This window comes from Catharus ustulatus, unplaced genomic scaffold, assembly GCF_009819885.2.
Source record: "Catharus ustulatus isolate bCatUst1 unplaced genomic scaffold, bCatUst1.pri.v2 scaffold_89_arrow_ctg1, whole genome shotgun sequence".
Lineage (NCBI taxonomy): Eukaryota > Metazoa > Chordata > Aves > Passeriformes > Turdidae > Catharus > Catharus ustulatus.
In genome coordinates this window covers 151,414-173,083 of record NW_024879553.1, presented here as the reverse complement: position 1 = coordinate 173,083, position 21,670 = coordinate 151,414, and the positions used below count along the sequence as shown (strand labels likewise).

The window sequence follows — 21,670 nt, the reverse complement described above, 5'->3', positions numbered from 1 at the left end:
TCCCCCACCCCTCCCCCACCATGAAAAAATTCACGTTTTTTCCATGAATTCCACCGGATTTGGGAAATTCCTGGGGGGGAAAAAAACAAAAATAAAAATGGAGGGGTGGGGGAGGGGCCCCAAAGGCAACGCTGGTGTGGGGGAGGGGCCCGGAGCTGTGCCAGGGGTGGGGGAGGGGGGGTCCCAGGTGAGTCTGGGATGGACTGGGAGGGAACTGGGATGGACGGGGAGGGAACTGGGATGGACTGGGACAAACTGGGACGGACTGGGAGGGAACTGGGATGGACTGGGACAAACTGGGATGGACTGGGAGGGAACTGGGATGGACTGGGAGGGAACTGGGATGGACTGGGAGGGAACTGGGATGGACTGGGAGGGAACTGGGATGGACTGGGACAAACTGGGATGGACTGGGATGGACTGGGAGGGAACTGGGACAAACTGGGATGGACTGGGAGAGAACTGGGATGGACTGGGAGGGAACTGGGATGGACTGGGAGGGAACTGGGATGGACTGGGACGAACTGGGACAAACTGGGATGGACTGGGATGGACTGGGAGGGAACTGGGACAAACTGGGACGGACTGGGAGGGAACTGGGATGGACTGGGAGGGAACTGGGATGGACTGGGACAAACTGGGACGGACTGGGATGGACTGGGACAAACTGGGAGGGAACTGGGATGGACTGGGAGCTCCAGGGGGTCCAAGGCCACTGCTGGGAATTTTTTTTTTTTCCCCCAAAAAGTCCAAAAATCGGCACCGAAATCCTGGAAATGGAGAAAACACCTGGGGGGGGAGGGGCCAGAACACCTGGGGGGCACAGGTGGGGGGGGGAGGGGCACAGGTGTCCCCAGGTGTGCCCAGGTGTCCCCAGGTGTGTCCAGGTGTGCCCAGCTGTCCCCAGGTGTCCCCAGGTGTCCCCAGGTGTCCCCAGGTGTGTCACTCCCGGACGCTGGCCGAGTAGGAGAACTGCGGGAAATGCGTCCGGTGGTCGCACTCCGGAGAGCCCAGGTGCTCACCTGGGGACAGGTGAGGGCACAGGTGAGCTCAGGTGTCCCCCAGGTGTCCCCCAGGTGTCCCCAGGTGTCCCCAGGTGACAGCACAGGTGTCCCCAGGTGTCCCCAGCTGTCCCCAGGTATGCCCAGGTGTCCCCAGTTGTCCCCAGGTGTCCCCAGGTGTCCCCAGGTGTCCCCCAGGTGTGCTCAGGTGTCCCCAGGTGTCCCCCAGGTGTCCCCAGGTGTCCCTAGATGTCCCCCAGCTGTCCCCAGGTGACAGCACAGGTGTCCCCCAGGTGTCCCCAGCTGTCCCCCAGGTATCCCCAGGTGTCCCCAGCTGTCCCCAGGTGTCCCCAGGTGTCCCCAGGTGTCCCTAGGTGTCCCTAGATGTCCCCCAGGTGTCCCCCAGCTGTCCCCAGGTGACAGCACAGGTGTCCCCCAGGTGTCCCCAGCTGTCCCCCAGGTATCCCCAGGTGTCCCCAGCTGTCCCCAGGTGTCCCCAGGTGTCCCCAGGTGTCCCTAGGTGTCCCTAGATGTCCCCCAGCTGTCCCCAGGTGTCCCCAGGTGTGCCCAGGTGTCCCCCAGCTGTCCCCAGGTGTGCCCAGCTGTCCCCAGGTGTCCCTAGATGTCCCCCAGGTGTCCCCCAGGTGTCCCCAGGTGACAGCACAGGTGTCCCCAGGTGTCCCCAGGTGTCCCCAGGTGTGCTGTAGGTGTCCCCAGGTGTCCCCCAGGTGTCCCCAGTTGTCCCCAGGTGTGCCCAGGTGACTCACAGCTCTCAGGGGGGGTCACTGTGACGCTCTGGGCCGTGAACTCCTCGTCAAAGTACCTGGTGTCCACCTCGGACGTCACCTGAGGCCGGAAGGGCGGCACCAGCTGGGGGGGAGGGGCGGGGGGAGGTCACCAGGTGTGCGAGGGGTCACCTGGGGGTCACCTGGGGGTCACCTGGGGGTCACCTGGGGGTCACCTGGGGGTCAGCTGACCTTTCTCTGCACCACGTCGTCCCAGTCGATGCCGCAGAAGAAGCGATGCGCCATCACCTCCCGCGCGTCGCCGGGGCCCCCGCCCAGCCTGCACAGGTGAGACAGCACAGGTGAGCTCAGGTGAGACAGCACAGGTGAGACAGCACAGGTGAGACAGCACAGGTGAGACAGCACAGGTGAGCTCAGGTGTGCACAGGTGAGACAGCACAGGGGAGAGCATAGGGGACAGCAGGGGAGAGCAGGGGAGAGCAGGTGAGCTCAGGGGAGAGCAGGTGAGCTCAGGTGAGCACAGGTGAGCACAGGTGAGACAGCACAGGTGAGCTCAGGTGAGACAGCACAGGTGTGCACAGGTGAGCAGAGATTAGCACAGGTGAGTAACAGGTGAGCTCAGGGGAGCGCAGGTGAGACAGCACAGGTGAGGGCACAGGTGAGCACAGGTGAGCAGAGATTAGCACAGGTGAGACAGCAGGGCAGCACAGGGGAGAGCAGGTGAGCTCAGGTGTGCACAGGTGAGCACAGGTGAGACCACGGGACAGCACAGGTGAACACAGGTGTGCACAGGTGAGTTCAGGTGAGACCAGGTGAGCAGAGATTAGCACAGGTGAGACCAACTGAGCACAGGTGAGCTCAGGTGAGAACAGGTGAGCTCAGGAGAGTACAGGTGAGAACAGGTGAGCTCAGGAGAGTACAGGTGAGCACAGGTGAGCACAGGTGAGCTCAGGTGAGCAGAGATTAGCACAGGTGAGCTCAAGTGTGCACAGGTGAGCACAGGTGAGTAGAGATTAGCACAGGTGAGCAGAGATTAGCACAGGTGAGCTCAGGTGAGCTCAGGTGAGCTCAGGTGAGCAGATATTAGCACAGGTGAGCTCAGGTGTGCACAGGTGAGCACAGGTGAACACATATTAGCACAGGTGAGCTCAGGTGAGTAGAGATTAGCACAGGTGAGCAGAGATTAGCACAGGTGAGCTCAGGTGAACTCAGGTGAGTTCAGGTGAGCAGATATTAGCACAGGTGAGACCAGGTCAGCACAGGTGAAATCAGGGAAGCAGAGATCAGCACAGGTGAGACCAGGTGAGCTCAGGAGAGTACAGGTGAGTAACAGGTAAGCTCAGGTGTGCAGAGATTAGCACACGTGAGACCAGGTGTGCACAGGTGAGTAACAGGTGAGCACAGGTGAGAGCAGGTAAGCAGAGATTAGCACAGGTGAGACCAGGTGTGTAGAGATTAGAAGAGGTGTGTACAGGTGAGTACAGGTGAGCACAGGTGTGGTACCAGATGTGTACAGGTGTGTCTGGGCATTCCCAGGTGAGCACAGGTGTCTAAGGTGTGGCCAGGTGTGTCCAGGTGTATCCCAGGTGTATCCCAGGTGTATCCCAGGTGTATCCCAGGTGTATCCCAGGTGTGTGTGTGTGTATCCAGGTGTGCCCAGGTGTATCCAGGTGTATAACCCAGGTGTATCCCAGGTGTGTGTGTGTATCCCAGGTGTATCCCAGGTGTGCCCAGGTGTATCCAGGTGTATCCCAGGTGTGTGTGTGTATCCCAGGTGTATCCCAGGTGTACCCAGGTGTATCCCAGGTGTATCCCAGGTGTATCCCAGGTGTTTGTGTGTGTATCCCAGGTGTGCCCCAGGTGTATCCCAGGTGTGTGTGTGTGTATCCCAGGTGTGTGTGTGTATCCCAGGTGTATCCCAGGTGTATCCCAGGTGTGTGTGTGTATCCCAGATGTATCCCAGGTGTATCCAGGTGTATCCCAGGTGTATCCAGGTGTATCCCAGGTGTATCCCAGGTGTATCCAGGTGTACCCAGGTGTATCCAGGTGTGTGTGTGTGTACCCAGGTGTATCCCAGGTGTGCCCCAGGTGTGTGTGTGTATATTCCAGGTGTGTGTGTGTATCCCAGGTGTACCCAGGTGTATCCCAGCTGTGCCCAGGTGTGTGTGTGTGTATCCAGGTGTATCCCAGATGTATCCAGGTGTATCCCAGGTGTATCCCAGGTGTGTGTGTCGAACACGGCGTCTCCCCTCACCTGTCATGGACGCCGCAGGCCCGGCCGGCTGCGGCCGCTCATCCCGGGCCCTTCGGGGTTTGTTTTTTATTTTTTCCCCGCTTCCGCTTCGTCCCGGAAGGAAAAAAAGGAAAAGCGGCGGAAAAAGGAAACCGAAAAACGCGGGGGGGGATCGTGAGGGGGAGACTCCGCGCGCGCGCGCTGCCCCAGGGGGCGTGGCCACGACGTCATCACGCTGTGCTGGCGTGACGTCATCGCGCCGCGCGCGCACGCAGCGGAGGGGGCGTGGCCTCCGCCGGTCCTCCCGCCCGCCAGGGGGCGCCAACACCCCGCCGCTTTTTAATTAATTAATCAATCAATCCAGCTCATTTGCGTGTATTTAAATAACTCCGCATAAATTAACCTTTATTAACAGCGCGAACTCCGCTTTCCACTCTTTATTGCCCAAAAAGCTCCTGCGAGAAGCCGGAAAAGCGGCAGAGTCCACCCGAAGCGCAGTGAAAACACCCCCTGGAATTTGGGGGAAATGTCCCAAATTCCGGGAAAAAGCCACCGAGTGGAGGGGGGGAAAAACCCCAAATCATCTTTTTTTCCTGATTATAAAAACCTCCCCCAGCTCGGCATTGCCAAGGCTTCCACTCGTCCCCATTTTTTGGGGTGAAAAAAGCAGCTTTTGGGGTTTGTGGCCACAGCAAAAGAAGGAATTTGGGGGATGTGAGGAATTTTGGGGGGTTCTGGGGAGCCAAAATCCACGCGATTTAAGGCAATTTTGGGAATTGTTTTTGAGCACCTGTCGTGGTTTTTGGGGAGGATTTTGGGGTTTTTTTGGGATCTGCTCCCAAAACTCCCCCCGAGGGATCTTTGTGGAGTGAATAAAGGAGGGGGGAAATCCCTGCAGAGTGGGAAAAACCCAGGAAACTGGGAATAAAAATCCACCTCTGGATGGAGTTCTGCGTGTCTGGACCCCCAAATCTTGGGGGGAAAGGAAAAAAATTTTGGGGAGAAAAAAGGAAATTTTGGTGCTGGTTTGGCCTGGCTGCTCCCAGCGGGAATTCCCGCAGCCCTCGGGGTTTTCCAGAGGGATTCCCTTGGGATCTCCCCTTTTTTTAGGGACCTGAGTCTGATTTTGGGGGATCCATCCTTTTCTAAGGGATCAGACACTGATTTGGGGGGGGATCCACCCTCAGTTCCCACAGGATCTCCTGGGATCAGTCCCAGCAGGATTCCCACTCCCAGGATCCCTGGGATCGATCCCAGCAGATCTCTGTGCATTCCCAGGGGATCCCCGAGCTCAGTCCGTGCATTTCCAGATCTCTGGGATCAGTCCCAGCAGGATTCCCACTCCAGGATCCCCTGGGATCAGTCCCAGCAGATCCCATGGGATCAGTCCCAGCAGGATTCCCACTCCCAGGATCCCTGGGATCCCCAGGTTCAGTCCCAGCAGATCCCTGGGATCAGTCCCAGCAGGATTCCCAAAATCCCCCAGGCTCAATCCCAGAAGATCTCTGGGCTCAGCCCCAGCAGGATTCCCACTCCAGGATCCCCTGGGATCAGCCCCAGGAGGATTCCCACTCCCAGGATCCCTGGGATCCCCAGGCTCAGTCCGTGTGTTCCCAGTGGATCCCCCAGGATCAGTCCCAGGAGGATTCCTGGGATCCCTGGGCCCAGTCCATGCATTCCTGGTGGATCCCCCAGGATCAGTCACAGCAGGACCCCTGGGATTCCCAAGCTCAGTCCCAGCAGATCCCATGGGATCAATCCCAGCAGGACTCCCAGGATTCCCAGGATCCCAGGGCTCAGTCCCAGCAGATCTCTGGGATCAGTCCCAGCAGGATTCCCACTCCCAGGATTGCTGGGATCCCCGGTCTCAGTCCCATGAGATCCCATGGGATCAGTCCCTGGAGGATTCCCAGGATCCCTGGGCCCAGTCTGTGCATTCCTAGGGGATCCCCCAGGATCAGTCCCAGCAGGATCCCCATCCCAGGATTCCCGGAATCCCCAGGCTTAGTCCCAGCAGATCTCTGGGCTCAGTCCCATCACATCTCTGGGATCAGTCCCAGAAGGATTCCCGGGATCCCCAGGCTCAGTCCGTGAGTTCCCGGTGGATCCCGTTCCCCGGGCTCAGTCCCAGCAGATCTCTGGGATCAGTCCCAGCAGGATTCCCACTCCCAGGATTCCTGGAATCCCCGGGCTCCTTCCCAGCAGATCTCTGGGATCAGTCCCAGCAGGATTCCCAGGATCCCTGGGTTCAGTCTGTGCATTCCCAGGGGATCCCTCAGGATCAGTCCCATCACATCCCTGGCATCAGTCCCAGCAGGACTCCCAGGATTCCCAGGATCCCTGGGCTCAGTCCCAGGAGGATCCCCGGGCTCAGTCCCATCCCATCTCTGGGATCAGTCCCAGCAGGATTCCCACTCCCAGGATTCCTGGAATCCCTGGGCTCAGTCCCAGCAGATCCCTGGGCCCAGTAACAGGAGGATCCCCGAGCTCAGTCTGTGCATTCCCAGCAGATCTCTGGGATCAGTCCCAGGAGGATCCCTGGGCCCAGTCCATGAGTTCCCAGTGGGTCCCGCAGGATCAGTCCCAGCAGGATTCCCACTCCCAGGATTCCCAGGATCCCTGGGCTCACTCCATGAGTTCCCAGTGGATCCCCCAGGATCAGTCACAGCAGGATTCCCATTCCCAGGACTCCCAAGATCCCCGGGCTCAGTCCCAGTAGATCCCATGGGATCAATCCCAGGAGGATCCCTGGGCCCAGTCTGTGAGTTCCCAGTGGATCCCGTTCCCCGGGCTCAGCCCCAGCAGATCTCTGGGATCAGTCCCAGCAGGATTCCCATCCCAGGATTCCCAGGATCCCAGGGCTCAGTCCCAACAGATCCCATGGGATCAGTCCCAGGAGGATTCCCAGGACTCCCGGGATCCCCGAGCTCAGTCCCAGCAGATCTCTGGGATCAGTCCCAGGAGGATTCACAGGATCCCTGGGCCCAGTCTGTGCATTCCTAGGGGATCCCCCAGGATCAGTCCCAGCAGGATCCCCATCCCAGGATTCCCAGGATCCCAGGGCTCAGTCCCAGCAGATCTCTGGGATCAGTCCCAGCAGGACTCCCAGGACCCCTGGGATCCCCGGGCTCAGTCTGTGCATTCCTGGTGGATCCCCCAGGCTCAGTCCCAGCAGATCTCTGGGATCAGTCCCAGCAGGACTCCCAGGATCCCCGGGCTCAGTCCATGAGTTCCTGGTGGATCCCACTCCCCAGGCTCAGTCCCACCAGATCTCTGGGATCAGTCCCAGCAGGATCCCTGAGCTCAGTCCCAGCAGATCCCATGGGATCAATCCCAAGATTCCCAGGATCCCTGGGCTCACTCCATGAGTTCCCAGTGGATCCCCCAGGATCAGTCACAGCAGGATTCCCATTCCCAGGACTCCCAGGATCCCCGGGCTCAGTCCCAGTAGATCCCATGGGATCAGTCCCAGGAGGATCCCTGGGCTCAGTCCCATCATATCTCTGGGATCAGTCCCAGCAGGATTCCCACTCCCAGGATCCCCGGGCCCAGTCTGTGTATTCCTGGTGGATCCCCCAGGATCAGTCCCAGCAGGATTCCCATCCCAGGATTCCTGGAATCCCTGGGCTCAGTCCCAGCAGATCTCTGGGATCAGTCCCAGAAGGATTCCCGGGATCCCCGGGCTCAGTTCGTGCATTCCTGGTGGATCCCCCAGGATCAGTCCCAGCAGGATTCCCACTCCCAGGATTCCTGGAATCCCTGGGCTCAGTCCCAGCAGATCCCATGGGATCAGTCCCACGAGGACTCCCAGGATTCCTGGGATCAGTCCCATCACATCTCTGGGATCAGTCCCAGGAGGATCCCTGAGCTCAGTCTGTGCATTCCCAGCAGATCCCTGGGATCAATCCCAGGAGAATCCCCGGGCTCAGTCCGGTTTCCGTCCCAGCCTGCGGAAGACGCTGCCGGCACCGCGGATCTCACCGGAAGCACCGCGGGTCTCACCGGAAGCACCGCGGGTCTCACCGGAGCCCCCCCGGAGCTCGCAGGAGCTGCTGACCTTGCCGCAGCCCCAGGCCGGCCGGAACTCCGCGGACACCGAGCTGGACACGGCCCCGTCCTGGGCCTCGGCGCAGGGGGCGGCGCCGCTTCCGGAACATTCGCGGCGTTTCTTCAGCACGCCGGCGTAGGGCAGCGCCTCGGCGTCGCCGGCATCGCCGGGATCGGCGCCGTCCAGAGCGTCCCCCAGGCGGCTGAAAACCCCCGAGGGCTGCGGGAGAGCAGGGTTGGGGTCTGCTCCTGCTGCTGGGGCTCCTCCCTGGATCCTCAGCCTTGGGATCCTTCCCTCCCCAGATCCTCTGGATCCTGGATCCTTCCCTCCCTGGATCCTTTGAGTTCTGGATCCTTCCCTCCCTGGATCCTCAGCCTTGGGATCCTTCCCTCCCTGGATCCTGATCCTCTGGATCCTGGATCCTTCCCTCTCTGGATCTTGAGCCTTTGGATTCTGGATCCTTCCCTCCCTGGATCCTCAGCCTTGGGATCCTTCCCTCCCTGGATCCGTTGACTTCTGGATTCTTCCCTCCCTGGATCCTCAGCCTTGGGATCCTTCCCTCCCTGGATCCGTTGACTTCTGGATCCTTCCCTCCCTGGATCCTCAGCCTTTGGATCCTGGATCCTTCCCTCCCTGGGTCCTTTGAGTTCTGGATGCTTCCCTTCCTGGATCCTTTGGATTTTGGATCCTTCCCTCTCTGGATCCTTTTCCCTCCTGGATCCCACTTCCCCTGGATCCTGAGCCTTTGGATCCTGGATCCTTCCCTCCCTGGATCCTTTGAGTTCTGGATCCTTCCCTCCCTGGATCCTTGATCCTTCCCTCCCTGGATCCTTTGGATTTGGGATCCTTCTCTCCCTGGATCCTTTTCCCTCCTGGATCCCACTTCCCCTGGATCCTGAGCCTTTGGATTCTGGATCCTTCCCTCCTTGGATCCTAGATCTTTCCCTCCCTGGATTCTGAGACTTTGGATCCTGGATCCTTCCCTCCCTGGATCCTTTGGACTCTGGATCCTTCCCTCTCTGGATCCTTTTCCCTCTTGGATCCCACTTCCCCTGGATCCTGAGCCTTTGGATCCTGGATCCTTCCCTCCCTGGATTTTGATCCCTGGATCCTGGATCCTTTTCCTCCCTGGATCTTGTCCTCCCTGGACCCTGATCTGTTGATTCTGGATCCTTTTCCCTCCTGGATTCTGGATCCCACTTCCCCTGGATCCTGAGCCTTTGAGTTCTGGATCCTTCCCTCCCTGGATCCTGGATCCTTTGGATTTTGGATCTTTCCCTCTCTGGATCTTGTCCTCCCTGCATTCTGGATCCTTTTTCCTTCTGGATCCCACTCCCACTGGATCCTGAGCCTTTGGATCCTGGATCCTTCCCTCCCTGGATTTTGATCCCTGGATCCTGGATCCTTCTCCTCTCAGGATCTTGTCCTTCCTGGATCCCACCTCCCCTGGATGCCTCCCTCCCTGGATCTTGTCCTCCCTGGACCCTGATCCATTGATTCTGGATCCTTTTCCTGCCTGTATCCCAGATCTCTCTCCTGCTCTCTCAGATTTTGTCCCTTCAGATCGCCCCCAGATCCCCACCCTGGATCCCCCCAGATCCCCATCCCAGATCCCTCTGGATCCCCCCAGATCCCTCCCTCACCTTCCCTGCAGCAGCTGCAGCCGCCTTGGCCTCGGCTCCGAGGCGCTCGAACACCGACGTGCGGCCCAGACCTGCCGGGAAAACGGGAGGGGTTGGGGATTTGGGGGGAAATTTGGGGATTTGGGGAAAAAATGTGGGGATTTGGGGATTTGGGATCTTCCACAGGAGCTCCCCAAACTGAAATTCCCACCCTGGAGTTGGGAATCCCCCCAGCAATGGAACAATTTAGTGTCTCCAGGAGAGGAAATTTGGGATTTTTTACCAGGAGAGGAAATCTGGGATGATTCCCAGGAGGGGAAGTTTGGGATTTTTTCCCAGAAATGGAAATTTGGGATTTTTTCCCAGGAGGATAAATCTGGGATGTTTTCCCAGGAATGGAAATCTTTTTTCCCAGGAGGGGAAATTTGGGATTTTTTACCAGGAACGGAAATCTGGGATTCCCCTCTCCCAGGAATGGGAATTTGGGAATTTTTCCCAGGAGGGGAAGTTTGGGATTTTTTCCCAGAAATGGGAATTTGGGATTTTTTGCCAGGAGGGAAAGTTCGGGATTTTTTACCAGGAGAGGAAATTTGGGATTTTTTACCAGGAGAGGAAATCTGGGATGATTCCCAGGAGGGGAAGTTTGGGATTTTTTTTTTCCCAGGAGGGGAAATCTGGGATTTTTTCCCAGGAGGGGAAGTTTGGGATTTTTTTTTTCCCAGGAGGATAAATTCAGGATTTTTTTCCCAGGAGGATAAATCTGGGATGTTTTCCCAAGAATGGAAATCTTTTTTCCCAGGAGGGTAAATTTGGGATTTTTTACCAGGAGGGGAAATGTGGGATTCCCCTCTCCCAGGAATGGAAATCTGGGATGATTCCCAGAAGGGGAAGTTTGGGATTTTTTTTTCCCAGGAGGGGAAATCTGGGAATTTTTCCCAGGAGGGGAAGTTTGGGATTTTTTCCCAGAAATGGGAATTTGGGATTTTTTGCCAGGAGGGAAAGTTTGGGATTTTTTACCAGGAGAGGAAATTTGGGATTTTTTACCAGGAGAGGAAATGTGGGATTTATTCCCAGGAGGGGAAGTTTGGGAATTTTTTTTCCCAGGAGGGGAAATCTGGGATTTTTTACCAGGAGGGGAAGTTTGGAATTTCTTCCCAGAAATGGGAATTTGGGAATTTTTCCCAGGAGGGGAAGTTTGGGATTTTTTCCCAGAAATGGGAATTTGGGATTTTTTGCCAGGACGGAAAGTTTGGGATTTTTTACCAGGAGAGGAAATTTGGGATTTTTTACCAGGAGAGGAAATCTGGGATGATTCTCAGGAGGGGAAGTTTGGGATTTTTTTTCCCAGGAGGGGAAATCTGGGAATTTTTCCCAGGAGGGGAAGTTTGGGATTTTTTCCCAGAAATGGAAATTTGGGATTTTTTGCCAGGAGGGAAAGTTTGGGATTTTTTTCCCAGGAGGGTAAATGTGGGATGTTTTCCTAGCAATGGAAATGTTGGAATTTTTTCCCAGGAGGATAAACGTGAAATGTTTTCCTTGGAATGGAAATCTGGGATTTTTTCCCAGGAGGTTAAATTTGGGATTTTTTTTCCCAGGAGGGTAAATGTGGGATGATTGCCAGGAGGGGAAATTTGGGATTTTTTTCCCAGGAGGATAAAACTGGGATGTTTCCCAGGGGTTCAGATGTGGATTCCCCTCTCCCAGGGGTACAAATCTGGGATTTTTTCCCAGGAATGGAAATCTGGGATGTCTCCCAGAGGTACAAATTTGGGATTTTTTCCCAGGGGTACAATCTGAGATGTCTCCCAGGGGTACAAATTCAGGATTTTTTCCCAGGGTTACAATTTGAGATGTCTCCCAGGGATGGAAATTTGGGATTTTTCCCCAGGGGTACACTCTGGGATGTCTCCCAGGGCTGGAAATTCGGGATTTTTTCCCAGGGGTACAATCTGGGATGTCTCCCATGGGTTACAAATGTGGATTCCCCAGTCCCAGGTACCTCTGGCCGCCTGCAGCTGCAGGATTTTGCGGCTCCTGGCCGTGGTGCCCTTGGGCAGGCTGATCACGTATTTCCCCTCCATCTCTGCGGTCACACGGCGGCGTTTGGACGGCAGGGACAGAGAGTCCGGGCCTGGTGGGGACAGGGACAGAATGGGGACATGGAACAGGGACACAGGGACAGGGACACAGGGACAGGGACACAGGGATTTCCCCTCCATCTCTGCCGTGACGCGGCGGCGTTTGGACGGCAGGGACAGAGAATCCGGGCCTGGTGGGGACAGGGACAGAATTGGGGACAGAAATGGGGACAGAAATGGGGAGAGGGACACAGGGACAGGGACACAGGGACAGGGACACAGGGATTTCCCTTCCATCTCTGCGGTCACACGGCGGCGTTTGGACGGCAGGGACAGAGAGTCCGGGCCTGGTGGGGACAGGGACAGAATTGGGGACAGAAATGGGAACATGGACAGGGACAGGGACACAGGGACAGGGACAGGGACACAGGGATTCCCCTTCCATCTCTGCCGTGACACGGCGGCGCTTGGACGGCAGTGAGAGAGAATCCGGGCCTGGTGGGGACAGGGACAGAATGGGGACATGGAACAGGGACAGAAATGGGGACAGGGACAGGGACACAGGGACAAGGACACAGGGACACAGGGACACAGGGACACAGGGACAGGGACACAGGGACACAGGGACACAGGGACACAGGGACAGGGACACAGGGACAGGGACACAGGGACACAGGGACACAGGGACACAGGGACAGGGACACAGGGACACAGGGACACAGGGACACAGGGACAGGGACACAGGGACACAGGGACAGGGACACAGAGACAGGGACATGGAACAGGGACACAGGGACAGGGACACAGGGACACAGGGACAGGGACACAGACACAGGGACAGGGACACAGGGATTTCCCTTCCATCTCTGCGGTGACACGGCGGCGTTTGGACGGCAGTGACAGAGAGTCCGGGCCTGGTGGGGACAGGGACAGAATTGGGGACAGAAATGGGGACAGGGACACAGGGACAGGGACAGGGACACAGGGACACAGGGACACAGGGACAGGGACACAGGGATTTCCCCTCCATCTCTGTCGTGACGCGGCGGCGCTTGGACGGCAGGGACAGAGAATCCGGGCCTGGTGGGGACAGGGACAGAATTGGGGACATGGAACAGGGACACAGGGACACAGGGACAGAGGGACAGGGACAGAGGGACAGGGACAGAGGGACAGGGACACAGGGACAGGGACAGGGACACAGGGACAGGGACACGGGGACAGGGACACAGGGACATAAATGGGGACAGGGGGACACAAATGGGGACAGGGACACAGGGACACGGGGACAGGGACACAGGGACATAAATGGGGACAGGGGGACACAAATGGGGACATGGAGACAAATGGGGACAGAGACACAAAAAGGGGACAGAAATGGGGACAGGGACATGAGGACACAAATGGGGACAGGGACACCAAATGGGGATATGGAACAAGAACGTGGGGACATGGGGACACAAAATGAGGACAGGGACAGAAATGGGGACAGGGACACAGGGACACAAAATGGGGACAGGGACAGAAATGGGGACAGGGATACAGAATGGGGACACAGTCACAGGGACACACAGACACAAATGGGAGACAGGGACACAAATGAGGACGGGGGACACAGAGGGACACACAGACACAAAAGGACAGAGGGGCAGACGGACACAAATCCCCATTCCGTGTGACAAACCCCCATTCTGTGTGACCAAATCCCATTTTATGTCACCAAACCCCATTTTATGTCACCAACCCCCATTTTGTGTCACCAAATCCCCATTTTATGTCACCAAGTTGCCATTTTACATCACCAACCCCCATTTTATGTCACCAAATCCCTATTCTATGACTCCACCCCCATTTCACATCACCAAATCCCCATTTTATGTCACCAAGTCCCCATTTCATGCCACCAAACCCCATTTCATGTCACCAAACCCCATTTTATGTCACCAAACCCCCATTTTATGTCACCAAACCCCATTTTATGCCACCAAGTTCCCATTTTATGTCACCAAACCCCATTTTACGTCACCAAACCCCATTTTATGTCACCAAATCCCCATTTTATGTCACCAAGTTCCCATTTGATGTCACCAAACCCCATTTTATGTCACCAAGTTCCCATTTTGTGTCACCAAATCCCCATTTTACATCACCAAACCCCATTTTATGTCACCAAATCCCCATTTTATGTCACCAAGTTCCCATTTGATGTCACCAAACCCCATTTTATGTCACCAAACCCCCATTTTATGTCACCAACCCCCATTTTATGTCACCAAACCCCCATTTTATGTCACCAAACTCCCATTTTATATCACCAAGTCCCCATTTTATGTCACCAAACCCCATTTTATGTCACCAAGTTCCCATTTTATGTGACCAACCCCCATTCTGTGTGACCCAATCCCATTTTACATCACGAAATCCCCATTTTATGTCACCAAGTCCCCATTTTACGTCACCAAGTTCCCATTTTATGTCACCAAACCCCATTTTATGTCACCAAACCCCCATTTTATATCACCAAACTCCCATTTTATGTCACCAAGTTCCCATTTTATGTCACCAAACCCCCATTTTATGTCACCACCCCCCCATTTTGTGTCACCAAACCCCATTTTATGTCACCAAACCCCATTTCACATCACTAAATACCCATTTTATGTCACCAAATTCCCACTTTATGTCACCAAACCCCATTTTACGTCACCAAGTTCCCATTCTGTGTCACCAAACCCCCATTTTATGTCACCAAATCCCCTTTTTGTGTCACCAAACCCCATTTTATGTCACCAAATCCCTATTTTATGTGACTCCACCCCCATTTCACATCACCAAATCCCCATTTTATGTCACCAAACCCCATTTTATGTCACCAAACTCCCATTTTATGTCACCAAACCCCATTTTACATCACCAAACCCCATTTTATGTCACCAAATCCCATTTTATATCACGAAAACCCCATTTTATGCCACCAACCCCCCATTCTGAGTGACCAAACCCCATTTTATGTCACCAAACCCCATTTTATGTCACCAACTCCCCTCTCCAGATCTCCTACCCCATCCCTACCGGCCTTGGCGGCGCCGTTGGCGACGGTGACGGAGATGCCGGTGCCGCCGATGCCGGTGCTGCCGATGCCGGTGCCGCCGGTGCCGGGTGCGCTCCGGGCGCCGCTCCGGGCCGGATCCCTGCTCAGGCTCTTGGTGATCATCCTGCCGGCGGCACCGCCGGGATCCCGGTGCTCGCGGTGCTCGCGGTGATCCGGCGGATCCCGGCGCGATCCCCCCGCGCCGCGCTCGCTCCCGGCCTCCGGCTGCAGCGACTGCGAGGCCGCCCGGCACATCTCCTGCCAGGAGCATTTGGGGTTTTGGTGCTGCTGGATCCCAGTGGATCCCAGTGGATCCCAGTGGATCCCGGGGGATCCCGTACCTGCCTGTGCACCACCTTGGCGTGGCGCAGGATGGCGATGATGTCGCCCACCACGGTGATGCCCAGCTCCTTCATCAGCTCCTTGGTCAGGTCCAGCAGCATGTTCTTGTGGATCCTGCGGGGAGAGCGGGGCTGGGATCCGGCGGGATCCACCTGGGAAACACCTGGATCCACCCTGAGAGACACCTGGATGCACCTGGGAAACACCTGGAGTCCCTGGGATCCAGCAGGATCCACCTGGGAACCACCTGGGTTCACCCTGAGAGCCACCTGGATTCACCAGAAATCCACCAGGATCCACCTGGGAACCACCTGGATTCACCAGAAATCCACCAGGATCCACCTGGGAACCACCTGGATTCACCAGAAATCAGCCAGGATCCACTTGGGAAATACCTGAGTTCCATGGGAACCACCTGGATTCACCAGAAATCCACCAGGATCCACCTGGGAACCAACTGGATTCACCTGGGAACCACCTGAGAAACACCTGGGTTCTCTGGGAACCACCTGGATTCACTGGGAGCCACCTAGATTCCTTGAGAGACACCTGGATCCCCTGGGAACCACCTGGATTCACTGGGAACAACCTGGATTCACTGGGATCCAGCAGGATCCACCTGGGAACCACCTGGATCCACCTGCAGTCCACCTGGATCCACCTGAGAAACACCTGGATTCACCCTGGATTCACCCTGGGAACCACCTGAGATCCACCTGCATTCCCTGGGAACCAGCAGGATCCACCTGGGCACCACCTGAATTCACCTGGGAACCACCTGGAGTCCCTGGAATCCAGCAGGATCCACCTGGGAACCACCTGGATCCACCTGGAGTCCCTGGAATCCACCTGGGAAACACCTGGATTCACTGGGATCCAGCAGGATCCACATGGGAACCATCTGGATCCCCTGAGATCCAGCAGGATCTACCTGGGAACCACCTGGATCCCTTGAGAGCCACCTGGATTCCCTGAGACACACCTGGATCCACCAGAAATCTGCCAGGATCCACCCTGGGAACCACCTGGATCCCCTGAGATCCACTTGGATTCCCTAAGAGCCACCTGGATCCACCCTGGGATCTGCCACAGCCCCTCTGGGATCCACCTGAATGCTCCTGGCAACCACCTGGATCCATCTGGGAACCACCTGGATCCACTGGGAACCACCTGGATTCCCTGGGATCCAGCAGGAGCCACCTGGGATCCAGCAGGATCCACCCTGGGAACCAACTGGAATCACTGGGAGCCACCTGGATTCCTCAAGAGACACCTGGATTCTCTGGGATCCAGCAGGACCCACCTGGAAACCACCTGGATCCACTGGGAACCACCTGGGAACCATCTGGATCCCCTGAGATCCAGCAGGATCTACCTGGGAACCACCTGGATCCCTTGAGAGCCACCTGGATTCCCTGAGACACACCTGGATCCACCAGAAATCTGCCAGGATCCACCCTGGGAACCACCTGGATTCCCTGAGATCCACTTGGATTCCCTAAGAGCCACCTGGATCCACCCTGGGATCTGCCAGAGCCCCTCTGGGATCCACCTGAATGCTCCTGGCAACCACCTGGATTCACCTGGGAACCACCTGAGATCCACCTGGATCCACCCTGAGAACCACCTGGATCCACTGGGAACCACCTGGATCCTCTGAGATCCACCTGGATTCCCTGAGATCCACTTGGAACCCCCTGGATTCCCTGAGAGCCACCTGGATCCACCCTGGGAACCACCTGCATTCACCTGGGAACCACCTGGATTCACTGGGATCCAGCAGGATCCACCCTGGGAACCAACTGGAATCACTGGGAGCCACCTGGATTCCTCAAGAAACACCTGGATTCTCTGGGATCCAGCAGGATCCACCCTGAGAGAGACCTGGATTCTCTGGGATCCAGCAGGATCCACTTAGGAACCACCTGAATTCACCAGAAATCAGCCAGGATCCACCTGGGAACCAACTGGATTCACTGGGATCCACCTGAGAAACACCTGGGAACCACCTGGATCCACCCTGAGATCCAGCAGGATCTACCTGGGAACCACCTAGATCCACTGGGAACCACCTGGGATCCACCTGGATTCCCTGGGATGTGCCAGAGCCCCTCTGGGATCCACCTGAATTTCCATGGGATCCACCAGGATCCACCTTGGGGAATCCAGGATTTTTCCCCCCATTCCCAGGGATTTTTCTCCCCCATTTTTGGGGTCTCTCTCCCCATTTTTGGGGTCTCTCTCCCCATTTTTGGGATCTCTCTCCCCATTTTTGGGATCTCTCCCCCATTTTTGGAGTCTGTTCCCCATTTTTAGGGTCTCTCTCCCCATTTTTGGGATCTCTCTCCCCATTTTTGGGGTCTCTCTCCCCATTTTTGGGGTCTCCATCCCCAATTTTGGGGTCTCTCCCCCAATTTTGGGGTCTCTCCCACCTGTTATCCACGAAGGCCACGGCGTAGCCCAGCGCGGGGCCCGGGGGGATCCCGGCGTCCTCGAAGAACCGGAGCCACTCCGAGGTGGCTGGGGGGAAAAATGGGAAAAAAATGGGAAAAAAATGGGATTTTAGGGAGAAAAAATGGGAAAAAAATGGGAAATAATGGGGAAAAAATGGGGAAAAATAGGGGAAAATGGGGAAAAATGGGATTTTAGGGACAAAAAATGGGAAAAAATGGGCAAAAAATGGGGAAAAATGGGATTTTAGGCGCAAAAAATGGGGAAAAATGGGCAAAAAGGGGGAAAAATGGGGAAAAAATAGAATTTTAGGGACAAAAATGGGAAAAAAAGGGGAAAATGGGGAAAAAATGAGATATTAGGGACAAAAAATGGGGAAAAATGGGGAAAAATGGGATTTTAGGGACAAAATACAGGAAAATTGGAAATAATGGGAAAAAAGGGGGGAAAATGGGGGGAAAATGGGGAAAAATGGGATTTTAGGAGTAAAAAATGGAAAAAATGGGAAAAAATGGGAAAAAATGGGAAAAAATGGGGTTTTAGGGGCAAAAAATGGGAAAGAAAAGGGAAATAATGGGAAAAAACGGGATTTTAGGGGCAAAAAATGGGGGAAAATGGGGGGAAAATGGGATTTTAGGGGCAAAAAATAAGAAAAATGGGAAATAATGGAAAAAAATGGGGTTTTAGGGGCAAAAAATGGGAGAAAATGGGAAATAATGGGAGAAAAATGGGATTTTAGGGACAAAAAATGGGAAAAATGAGAAATAATGGGAAAAAAAAGGGATTTTAGGAGCAAAAAATGGGAAAAATGGGGAAAAATGGGGAAAAAATAGAATTTTAGGGACAAAAAATGGGAAAAAAGGGGAAAATGGGCAAAAATGGGGAAAAAATGAAATGTTAGGGACAAAAAATGGAGAAAAATGGGGAAAAAGTAGGATTTTAGGGGCAAAAAATGGGGAAAAATGGGGAAAAAAGGGGAAAAATGGGGGAAAAATGGGTAAAAAATGGGAGTTCAGGGGCAAAAAATAGGAAAAAGTGGAATTTTGGGGGTAAAAAATGGGGAAAAAATGGGATTTTAGGGGCAAAAATAGGAAAAAATGGGATTTTAGGGGCAAAAAATGGGAAAAAAATGGGAAATAATGGGAAAAAATGGGATTTTAGGGACAAAAAATAGGAAAAAGTGGAAATTTGGGGGTAAAAAATGGGAAAAAATGGGATTTTAGGGGCAAAAATTGGGAAAAATGGGATTTCAGGGGCAAAAAATGGGAAAAAATGGGAAAAATGGGGAATGGGAAATGGGGGGAAAATGGGAAAAATAGGAAAAATGGGAAAAAAAAGGGAGTGGGGGAAATGGGGGGAAATGGGAAAAAATGGAAAAATGGAAAATGGAAAAAATGAGAAAAATGGGAAAAAGGAAAAATGGGGAAAAATGGGGAAAAATGAGAAAAACGAGAAAAAGGGAAAAAGGGAAAAAGGGAAAATGGGGAAAATGGGAAAAAAGGGGGGAAAGAGGCAGAAAATGGGGAAAAATGGGATTTAGTGGAGCAGAAAAAAATGGGATTTGGGAGGGTAGAAAATGAGAAAAATGGAAAAAAAATTAAGAAAAAATAGGGAAAAATGGGAAAAAATTGGGGAAATGGAAAAAAAAGGAAAGATATGGGAAAAAAGGAAAAAATAGGGAAAAAAGAGGCAAATAGGCAAAAATCAGCAAAAAAAAGGGATTTGGGGGACAAAAAAATGGGATTTGGGAGAAAAATGGGGGAAATTGGGGAAAATGGGATTTTTGGGGACAAAAAATGGGAAAAAATGGGATTTTGGGGGGGCAAAAATTGGGATTTGGAGGAAAAATTGGGAAAAAATGGCCAAAAAATTGGGATTTGGGGGGGCAAAAATTGGGATTTTAGGGGGGCAAAAATGGGATTTGGAGGAAAAATTGGGGGAAAATGGCCAAAAAATTGGGGTTTGGGAGGGAAAATGGGATTTGGGAATAAAAATAAAGAAGATTTGGGGTGGAAAAAATGAGATTGGAGGGGGAGGGGAAGGGTGAGGAGGGGGAGGGGCAGCCCAGGCTCGTTCCAGGCGTTCCCAGCTGCTGCTCCAGGGATTTACAGGAACAGGAACGGGGGGGGGGAGGGGAAGGGGGGAATTTTGGGGGGGATTTTGGGGGGTTCTGGGTTTGGTTTTTAAGGAATTAAAATTTTGGGGAAAAGATTTGGGAATTTTTTAAAGAATTTTGGGGGTCTAACCCTTGCCCAGAGGGGTTTGAAAGGAATTTTTTGGGGTTTTTAAGGAATTTCTGGGGTTTTTTAAAGGAATTTTGGGGGTTTTAAGGAATCTTGGGGTTTTTAAAAAGAATTTTTGAGGCTTTTAAAGGAGTTTTCAATGGTTTTTTAAAGGATTTTTTTTTGGTTTAAGGATTTTTGGGGTTTTTTTTCCAAGAATTTTTTGGGTTTTGAAAGGAATTTTGGGGTTTTTTAAAGGAATTTTATGGGGATTTAAGGTATTTGGGGGTTTTTAAAGGGATTTTGGGGCTTTTAAAGGACTTTTCAAGGGTTTTTAAAGAACTTTTTTTGGTTAAAGGGTTTTTGGGGTTTTATCCCAAGAATTTTTTGGGTTTTGAAAGAAATTTTTGGGGTTTTTTAAAGGAATTTTATGGGGATTGAAAGTCTTTCTGGGCTGTTAAAAGAATTTTGGGGGTTTTTCAGGATTTTGGGGGGTTTTTAAAGGAATTTTTGGGGGGTTTTAAAGGAATTTTTAGGGTGTTTTGGGGAATTTTGGGGTGTTTTTGGGGAATTTTGGAGTGTTTTTGGGGAATTTGGGGATTTTTGGAGGAATTTGGAGATGCTTTTGTGGAATTTTGGGGTGTTTTGGGAGAATTTTGGGGTGCTCAAGAGAGAATTGGGAATTTTAGGAGGAATTTTGAAGTGTTTTTGGGGGGTTTTTGTGGGATTTTGGGGTGTTTTAGAGGGAATTTTGGGGTGTTTTAGAGAGAATTTTGGGGTGTTTTTTGGGAATTTTGGGGTTTTTGGAGGAATTTTGGGGTTTTTGGAGGAATTTTGGGGTGTTTTAGAGAGAATTTGGAGTTTTTGGAGGGATTTTGGGGTGTTTTTTTGGGAATTCTGAGGTGGTTTTGGGGAATTTGGGATTTTTGGAGGGATTTTGGGGTTTTTTTTGGGAGTTTTGGGGTTTTTGGAGGAATTTTGGGGTGTTTTAGAGGGAATTTGTGGTTTTTGGAGGAATTTTGGGGTTTTTGGAGGGATTTTGGGGTGTTTTAGAGGGAATTTTGGGGTTTTTGGAGGGAATTTTGGGGTTTTTGGAGGAATTTTGGGGTGTTTTAGAGGGAATTTGGGGTTTTTGGAGAAATTTTGGGGTGTTTAAGAGGGAAATTTGGGTTTTTTGGAAGGATTTTGGGGTCCATCCCTCACCCATGGCGCCGGGGCCGAGCCGGGTCTGGCAGAGCCGAGTCAGGCAGGAACAGCCTGGGGGGAATCAGGGGGGGCTGTGAGGGGCTGCCCCCCAAATCCCCATCCCACTGACCCCCCAAACCCCCTGAGCCCCCCAAAAACCCCACAGACCTCCCCAAAAAACCACAGAACCCCCCAAACCCCCCTGACCCCCTGAGACCCCTCCTCCATCTTCTTTTCCCCTCAGACCCCCCCTGACCCCTCAGACTCCCCCCTTTCCCTCCTCCCCCACATCTCCCTCACCCCCCTGACCCCACAGCCTCCCCCCTTGACCCCTGAGACCACCTTGACCCCTCAGACCCCCTGAGACCCCTCCTCCATCTTAATTTCCCCTCACACTCTCCCTGACCCCTCAGACCCCCCCGACCCCTCCTCCATCTTCTTTTCCCCTCAGACCCCCCCTGACCCCTCAGACCCCTCAGACCCCCTCTTCCCCTCCCCGCCCACATCTCCTGACCCCTCACACTCCCCTTGACCCCTCACACTCCCCCCGACCCCTCAGACCCCCTCTCACCTCCCCTCGCCCCATCCCGCGGCCCTCACGGCCCCCACCGGAAGTGCCGGAAGTGACGTCACCACGCACGCATGCGTGCC

The 21,670-nt window shown here is 54.0% G+C and overlaps 2 protein-coding genes across 4 annotated transcripts; both read right to left on the bottom strand.

Annotated features, from left to right (window-relative positions):
• Window positions 1-869: 869 nt before the first annotated feature.
• On the bottom strand, window positions 870-4,163 carry LOC117011552 (RAC-beta serine/threonine-protein kinase-like). Its single transcript, XM_033086976.1, has 4 exons — window positions 4,002-4,163; window positions 1,979-2,066; window positions 1,769-1,871; window positions 870-1,022 (listed from the first exon to the last, which is right to left on the bottom strand). The coding sequence occupies exons 2-4, from the start codon at window positions 2,030-2,032 to the stop codon at window positions 943-945; spliced, it is 237 nt and encodes a 78-aa protein (XP_032942867.1). The 5' UTR covers window positions 2,033-2,066; window positions 4,002-4,163; the 3' UTR covers window positions 870-942.
• A 1,807-nt stretch (window positions 4,164-5,970) lies between these two features.
• Window positions 5,971-21,652, bottom strand: CUNH19orf47 (chromosome unknown C19orf47 homolog). Of its 3 annotated transcripts, none has more exons than XM_033086978.1 (9): window positions 21,591-21,652; window positions 21,038-21,091; window positions 17,594-17,681; window positions 15,161-15,275; window positions 14,801-15,077; window positions 11,650-12,075; window positions 9,672-9,742; window positions 7,897-8,247; window positions 5,971-6,763 (listed from the first exon to the last, which is right to left on the bottom strand). In XM_033086978.1, exons 2-8 carry the CDS (start codon window positions 21,039-21,041, stop codon window positions 7,906-7,908), a joined length of 1,323 nt encoding a protein of 440 aa, XP_032942869.1. In that variant the 5' UTR covers window positions 21,042-21,091; window positions 21,591-21,652; the 3' UTR covers window positions 5,971-6,763; window positions 7,897-7,905. The 3 variants fall into 3 exon arrangements, with proteins under 3 accessions (XP_032942869.1, XP_032942870.1, XP_032942868.1); XM_033086979.1 differs by having other exon boundaries at window positions 5,971-6,776; window positions 7,910-8,247; XM_033086977.2 differs by having other exon boundaries at window positions 5,973-8,247.
• Window positions 21,653-21,670: the final 18 nt, after the last annotated feature.

Coding starts and splice junctions, on each gene's coding strand:
- CUNH19orf47 (XM_033086978.1), bottom strand. Junction 12,076..14,800: donor CAACGGCGCCGCCAAGGCCG/GTAGGGATGGGG, acceptor TGTCCCCACCAG/GCCCGGACTCTCTGTCCCTG. Junction 9,743..11,649: donor GCAGCTGCAGGCGGCCAGAG/GTACCTGGGACT, acceptor TTTTCCCGGCAG/GTCTGGGCCGCACGTCGGTG.
- LOC117011552 (XM_033086976.1), bottom strand. CDS start 2,032: ATGGCGCATCGCTTCTTCTGCGGCATCGACTGGGACGACGTGGTGCAG. Junction 1,872..1,978: donor ACGACGTGGTGCAGAGAAAG/GTCAGCTGACCC, acceptor CCTCCCCCCCAG/CTGGTGCCGCCCTTCCGGCC. Junction 1,023..1,768: donor AGTGACCCCCCCTGAGAGCT/GTGAGTCACCTG, acceptor ACCTGTCCCCAG/GTGAGCACCTGGGCTCTCCG.